We start from the raw sequence: 7,572 nt of genomic DNA, 5'->3' as shown, positions 1-7,572 counted from the left end.
GCCTACAGTGAACAATAACATTTATTTCTCCAGCTCATGTCCTGAGCATTGTGTTTTCTATTTTTCTACACTAGTGTTTAGTGACTGTTCAGTTGTGTTTTTAATTTTGATTGGACTCGGGGCACGACTTGACAACATAGTTCAGTTTTGAGCACAGATTGAACTGTTTTGAGGTGAAAGTTTGGTTTTGCAAGAAGAGTCTGAGATTTTGTGATATAGCTTGAAAATTGGGTTTTGTGTTCACAGTTTAGAGAAAAGGAGAGCAGCTTTCAAGAAATGTGTCTTAGCAATCGAGAAAAACTGTAATCCAGTGTTTAGATTTTTGTACTAGAAATGTATGCAATTCAGTGCATTTTTCATTAAATATAGCTCATTTGCATATTTAAACCCAACATTTCAGAAAACTTGTATACTATTTTTTTGCAATTATCAATGTAATAAATCAACTGAGTAAGTCAATAACTATTAGTTAATTTTTTTTTATCCTATTCACCTGCAGTGTCTCACCTTAAAGATGTTTAGATATTTCTAATGAAAAACAAAACACCAAGGAAGAAATTCAGTTTTTGGTACATGCAAAATATGTGATGACTACGTAAATATAATTTTGAAAGCTAAATTAAAACTTCAAAACCTGCAGAAACTCGACTGATAGCTGTGAAACAGTTGGCATTTCAGTTAAAATTGTAGGTTTATAAAATATGCATTTTACATCAAACTACTACTACAAAAAAAAAACTGAAGTGTTTTTCATGCAAAAAAAAAGAGTAATTTTAAGACATTAAGTAAAAACAAATCTAAGCAAAAACTACATAATTCTGACAGATGATCTGCAGCCTGGATTCACAGGCTTACAAATGGAATAATATATATATATATATATATATATATATATATATATATATATATATATATATATATATATATATATATATATGTGTATGTGTATGTATATGTGTATATATATATATATATATGTATATGTATATGTGTGTATATATATATATATATATATATATATATATATATATATATATATATATATATATATATATATATATATATATTATATATATATATTTTTTTTTTTTTTTTTTTTTTTAAATGAACCACATGCTTTTCCACCAAGCAAAATCAGCTTTTTATACAAAGAAAGACCAGATCAGAATCTATTTTGGAGGCTTTTATTTACATTCTCAATTACTTTTACTTCAGAGGAATGAAGCGGGAAGAATGAGTGGCTCCAATACCAGGACGACCGTGTTTGACAGGCTTGTATGTGATGGAGAACTCTCCAAGGTAATGACCAATCATCTCAGGCTAAGAAAACACAAAATTACACAAATCATTAGCTATATATATATATATAAAAAAAAAAATGCATTAGTCAATAAACATTTAACAGCTTAGCAGAACACAAGATGTGAGATATGCGAGATTGTGCAGCCCCAGCACTGACACCTAAAATGTACGATTTTTTTTTTTTTTTTTTAAACATACAGTTAAAAAAGTGTTTGTTTCAACCCTACCTTGATTTCAACCTGGTTGAAGGTCTTGCCGTTGTACACGCCGACCATGGAGCCAACCATCTCCGGCAGGATGACCATGTCTCTCAGGTGAGTTTTCACCACCTCTGGTTTCTCCATAGGAGGTGCCTCCTTCTTGGCCTTGCGGAGGCGCTTGAGGAGAGACTGCTGCTTCCTCCTGAGGCCGCGGTTCAGCCTTCTCCTCTGTCTGGCACAGTACAGCTGCATCAGCTGCTCACTGAAAGACACACACAACCCACTTTATTTAACACTTCTACACTACGATAACTTTCTATAGAAGACATGGAGTTCATTTCTACTTCTACAAATGAAGACCAAACAGGATCTTAAATCGGAGCAGACAGTCATTTCAAATTAATGACATCATGGCACTGCAAAATCTTTCTCTGTATTTTTTTAGTTTTGCAATACAAACGTCCTTAAAGGATTAGTTCACTTACAGAACGAAAACTTACAATTTCCCCCCTTCTCATCAAAGATGTCTATGTCTTTCTTTCTTCAGTCATAAAGTGTGTTTTTTGAGAAAAACATTTCAGAAATTTTCTCCATATAGTGGACTAGGTCAACAATGCCTGTGAGATTAAACTTCCAAAGTGCAGTTTAAATGCAACTTTAAAGGGCTCTAAACGATTCCAGCCTTACCTAACAAAACATTGTCATTTTCTTAAATATTTATACACTTTTTAACCACAAATGCTCGTCTCGTCTAGCTCTGCGATGCACGCGTGTACTCATTTTGGAAGTTCAAACTTGGGGCACCATACATATCCATTATATGGAAAGAAATCCTGAAATGCTTTCCTCAAAAATAAAAATTATAATAATAATAACTTTACGACTGAGGAAAGCAAGACATTAACATCTTGGATGACAAGGGGGTGAGTACAGTATCTGTAAATTTTTGTTCTGGAAGTGAACTACTCCTTTAAATACACTACATGAGATGCAGATGAATTGCACAATATTGAGTGAGTTTTTGCTTAAAACAACAAATATCTGTTAATGGGTGGAACAAAAAAAAAACTTGTGAATCAAGTTACTTTTTCTAAACCCTTTGGCAGATATTTGTTCTTTTGTTTACTTGTCATTTTGCTTCTGAAGTATTTGTAGACATTTGGATTGGAAAACAAGATAAACACTCTGATGAAGGGCATCCCTTCTTCGCAGTGTAATTAGAAAGTACAGTAAAAGTTATTTCTATATTCTACTAGAACAGATAAGAAATTAGAATAGAGAGACCAGAACAAGAGACCAGACAGATCAAATGTAGATCAAACAGATCACAGAAAGAGATCAGAGAGAATACAGAAGGGTAATATACAAGACATCAGCTCGAATATTCCACCTAACATTTTGTTGCCCTCACAAAAATGTCGTAACATTATGAAACATGAGGGGAGTAATTTCCACAGCCTTCGCCATTTCGACTAAACCATTCTTAGCTTCTCTCCTCACTGCGACATTTTGACAAGATAGAGGTTTGACTCACTAGGACATGTCCAGCAGCTGGTCCAGGTCCACACCTCTGTAGGTGAATTTCCTGAAAGTACGCTTCTTCTTCTGCTCAGCATCCGCCTGTGGGAATCAAAACCACTGTCAGTCGCTATCCACAGGCCTTTACTCAACTCTCATCGCGTTATCTAACAGATAAACAGTGAGTAACAAAAATAAAAACTATTCTTTTTAAGTTTCTTTAAATGGACGCAGGTACGTAAGAACAGATTTGAGAGTTCATCACGCTTGATTCAGAAATACACGGCAAGCCTGAAGCTGCTAATCGTACGAACATCTAAACATTCATCCTAGACAACAAATAATGGCCGGGAAACATGCATTAATTCTTAAACAAACTTTATTCGTGTTTTGTACTCTGCTGTGCATCATATTAACAGTAGATTTCTTTGGATTAATGTTCATGTGTTATTCACAAATAAGACGTGAACCTACCATCTTGAGAGACTCCCGGAAAAGGAAGACAGCAGGAGAGACGCGGTAATATCGCGAGAGTTCAGGGGATATTTATGAGGAGTTTAGCAAGTCGCCCACTAGCGGAGAGGAGGAGGATGAAGCTAAAAATGTGAGTAGAAGTGCACGTACACTTTCCCTCATACAATCCGTCAAAAGTATTATGTATTATGGTTTCCACAAAAATATTAAGCAGCGAATGATGCTAAAAGCTTTGAATTACAGGAATAATTTAAATTTTACAATTTATTTATGCGATATGTGTCAAAGGGTTTTATATAAAAACAATAAGTGTAATACTGCTTTAAATGTTTTTTTTTCCCCGCAAAAAAATAAAACGTTTTATGTTTAATTTTCACTGCATTTTTGTTTTTCTGAGCAAAAAATAAATATACATTTTTTCCATAATTTACAGAAGACACCCTAAAATGTCATTCAGTGTAACAATCTTGTTGTAAATGGGAAAAATGTAAGCCCCCCTTTAATGTATTTCTTTGTGAGTTTGTAAAAATGTTTCAGAGTTTTAAGTGCTTTAAAAATCTAAATAGAGAGTCTGAAACTCTTTGCCGCTCTATCTCCAGATATTTATTATTGTAATATACTTTATTTAATATTTTTCTTTTCCCTTATTCTTGCTATAATGTTGTAAGTCTAATATTTTTGTTAATTATTCATAGTATTAATGATGGTTGTGCCTTATGTTGTTCCCTGTCTTATGTACATTTTCACAATAAAAAAAAATTCTTGTCAGGCATATTTACAACAAAAATATATATTTAAAGACGAATTACCTTCACCCCAAATACTAATTAGTTCTAATTCTACATTTTTTAAATGTGCCACTTTCCAAGGTTTTGCCCAATTGTCAGTACGGTTTGTTTATTCATTTCAAACATATGTAATATGCTCCCTTATTCTTTTATATATTCTAATATGTACAAGTCAGAATAAGCATGTTGTTTGAATGTTTACATAAATATTGTGTTAGACTGAATGACAATGCAACATTATTTCAACCACATTTTAATTCTCTAAAAACTTATTTGAAACCTTAAAAGTACACTTTACTTACATTTAATGCTTTTTATACACTAACTGTCAAAAGATTTTAAATGTTTTTAAAGAAGTTGTTCTTGTTGTTCTGCTCAACAAGCCTGCATTTATTTGATCCAAAAATTATAAGTATTTAAAATAACTGTTTTCTATGTGAATATATTTTAAAATCTAATTTATATCTGTGATTTCAAAGCTGAATTTTTAGCATCATTACTCCAGTCACATGATCATGAAGAAATCATTCTAATATGCTGGTTTGGTGCTCACAAAACATTAAAAACTAAAATGTTAAATGTCCTTGCTAAAGTATTGTTTTCTATCATTTCTTTTCTATTATACTATGCTTTTAAATGGTATAGTGTATAATGTCACAAAACTTTCTCTGAAAACCTGGTCTTTAGATCTTTCTATTCATCAAAGAATCCTGAATTTTTTTTAGCTAATTTTGGTAAATATATTTAATAATAAAACAGCAAATTAGCATATTAGAATGATTTCTAAAGGATCATGTGATACTAAAGACTGGGGGAACGATGCTGAAAAATGTATTTTTGATCACAGAAATAAATGACATTGAAAAATATATATTTAAATATAAAGCAGTTATTTTAAATAGTAAAAATATTTCACAATATTACTGCTTTTGCTGTATTTCAGATCAAATAAATGCAGGCTTGGTGATTTATGTATGTTTATGTATAAATAACATATTTGTAATATTTTTTTGTTTTATAGCTATTATGCATTTCATAACCTCATATTGTATAGTGAGACTACATAGAATATTCATACTTTAATTTGCATACCTAGTGAAGCTAAAAAGCTGATTGAAAGAGTAAAGAAATGCCTGAGATGTACACTTTAGCTTATAAATTCATATAAACACTTGATACGTGAACTGTAATATATGCACTTCCACTTTCCCACTCACAACAAAATAGTTTTTAATATTTGGGAAACAGATGAATGTACATTTGAAAGCATGAATGAATTTTCACACGGCTGTTTCTTTAAATCATTTATTTCAAATAAACTCTCATTTTTGTGTGTTTTTTCTTTTTTGCATAAGTGCAAAGTGCACTAACAGCCACCTGAGGGAAGTCTACGTCCTTAAATAAAAAAACAAGAAAAGCGCACATATATTAGTACAAAATTCTTTAAAAAATTGCACAGTTTAGGTGTATAATACACATTTGTACTCTATTTCAAACTTAAATAAACTGGTAAAAGGCTCATAGAGTAAACAAAATTCACAAAATTGAAAATAAAAACATTTCCCCACTAATAGAATTAAAGCTGAATAATTGGGAGACCCTGTCGCTGACGTCTGGTGCGTCTGCTGTTCTGTGCTGATGTTTGACCAGACGATCCGAATCTATTGCTAAATACTTCAGTAGTTCAGTCCTACTACAAAATATAGAGGAGTACGGTGGTCTCCTATTGCCGGAGTAGAGCCCCTGTTCTCACAATTTACACACAATAAAACCCCTTTTTTAATTTGCTCTGCGATCTTCAGAAAGACCATCCCGAATCCAGTTCTCGCGCTCAAAACGTCTGTATCCCTGACGATGTGTATTGCATTGGGGTGAGGGAGAGCAGCTCAGCGCCGGTAGGGGTGGAAGCCCTGTACATTGTGGTTCTGTCCTCGTCCGAAGCTGCTGGCGGCCGGTTGGGCTCCTGACGAGGGTGCGGAGGGGGCTGCGGCGTACGAGGCAGTTTGCTGGCTGGGGTCTGCAAAGCTATGACCAAAAGCACTCAGGTCCTGCCCATAACCTGTCTCAACAGACATGAAAACATGGGACGTGATATTAAACTTCAGTACGCTTCAGAGCAACGACATGCGACTAGGCTTTCTGGACATAGCCCCTCAGCATTTTGGGTTAGTTTTTAGATTTTTCACTTTTCAAGATAAGGGCCATGTACACACTGCAGTTTGATGCAGTCGCCACTTCTCTTAAGCTTAAAGTATACTTCATTTTTTTGCATACAGTGTAGTGCTATACTGCCCTCCAAAGGCAAAGTGCAGTAACTACGCCAACACTGAAACTGAGAAAAATGCCATATAATGCCATATGTGACCCTGGACCACAAAACCAGTCATAAGGTTAAATTTTACAAAACTGAGATGTATATAGAATATAAAAGCTCAGTAAATAAGCTTTCTGTTGATGTATGGTTTGTTAGGATTGGACAATGTTTGGCTGAGATACATCTATTTGAAAATCTGGAATCTGAGGATGCAAAAAAATCAAAATCCTGAGAAAATCACCTTTAAAGTTGTCCAAATTAGGTTCTTAACAATGCATATTACTAATCAAAAATTACATTTTGATACCTTTACAGTAGGAATTTTACAAAAAATCTTCATGGAACATGATCTTTACTTAATTTCCTAATGATTTTTGGCATAAAAGAAAAATCAATAATTTTGACCCATGCAATGTATTTTTGGCTATTGCTACAAACATACCCCAGCGACTTAAGACTGGTTTTGTGGTCCAGGGTCACATATAGTCAAACATGTTGACACTCTCGTTTCTCTGAAACGGGACAAAATTGAACCAGGAGACTTTGCCACGAGACAAAACTGTTGTCACAAAGTCCATTTTAAACCTTAGCTCAATTTTGACCAAATGTGTAGTTACTGTGCTTTGCCTTTGGAGGGCAGTATAGTTCATTCAAATATTTGAAATGTCATCATTTACTCACCCTAAAGTTGTTTCGAACCTGTATGGGTTTCTTTCTTCTGTTGAACACAAAAGAAGATATTTTTAAGAATGAAAAAGTTGACGGCAGCCATTGATTTCCATAGTATGGAAAAAAATACTCTTGAAGTCGATGGCTATTATCAACTGTTTTGTACTTAAGGGTGAGTAAATGATGACAGAAAAACGTTCAATTTTTAAATCAATTGTTCATACACCATGAAAAATATACTCTTTTTTTTCTCATATAATTATTATAAAGTCTACAAGTATTTCTATGAGAATATATTTTAAAATCT

General features: G+C 33.3%; 2 protein-coding genes across 4 annotated transcripts in view; both read right to left on the bottom strand.

Annotated features, from left to right (window-relative positions):
* Positions 1–1,168: 1,168 nt before the first annotated feature.
* On the bottom strand, positions 1,169–3,548 carry rps15 (ribosomal protein S15). Its single transcript, XM_073825967.1, has 4 exons — positions 3,495–3,548; positions 3,037–3,122; positions 1,530–1,764; positions 1,169–1,320 (listed from the first exon to the last, which is right to left on the bottom strand). Exons 1-4 carry the CDS (start codon positions 3,495–3,497, stop codon positions 1,207–1,209), a joined length of 438 nt encoding a protein of 145 aa, XP_073682068.1. The 5' UTR covers positions 3,498–3,548; the 3' UTR covers positions 1,169–1,206.
* Positions 3,549–5,573: 2,025 nt separating this feature from the next.
* Positions 5,574–7,572, bottom strand: part of dazap1 (DAZ associated protein 1) — a 38,743-nt gene continuing 36,744 nt past the window's right edge. For 2 of the 3 annotated variants that reach the window (XM_073826336.1, XM_073826337.1), the window contains one exon: positions 5,574–6,341. In XM_073826336.1, the coding sequence (XP_073682437.1) occupies positions 6,169–6,341 (173 nt within the window). In that variant the 3' untranslated portion in view covers positions 5,574–6,168. Of the gene's footprint in view, positions 6,346–7,572 lie in introns of all 3 variants that reach the window. The other variant, XM_073826338.1, reaches the window with a different exon arrangement.

The sequence above is a fragment of the Garra rufa genome, chromosome 20 (assembly GCF_049309525.1).
Source record: "Garra rufa chromosome 20, GarRuf1.0, whole genome shotgun sequence".
Classification (NCBI taxonomy): Eukaryota; Metazoa; Chordata; class Actinopteri; order Cypriniformes; family Cyprinidae; genus Garra; species Garra rufa.
The sequence above is the reverse complement of the archived record's forward strand: the minus strand, read 5'-3'. Positions and strand labels throughout refer to the sequence as shown.

Excerpts from the sequence above, each read along its gene's own strand:
- rps15 (XM_073825967.1), bottom strand. Across the intron at positions 1,765-3,036 it reads CAGCTGCTGGACATGTCCTA|TGAGCAGCTGATGCAGCTGT; the intron begins GTGAGTCAAACC and ends TGTGTCTTTCAG. Across the intron at positions 1,321-1,529 it reads TCAACCAGGTTGAAATCAAG|CCTGAGATGATTGGTCATTA; the intron begins GTAGGGTTGAAA and ends GTGTTTTCTTAG.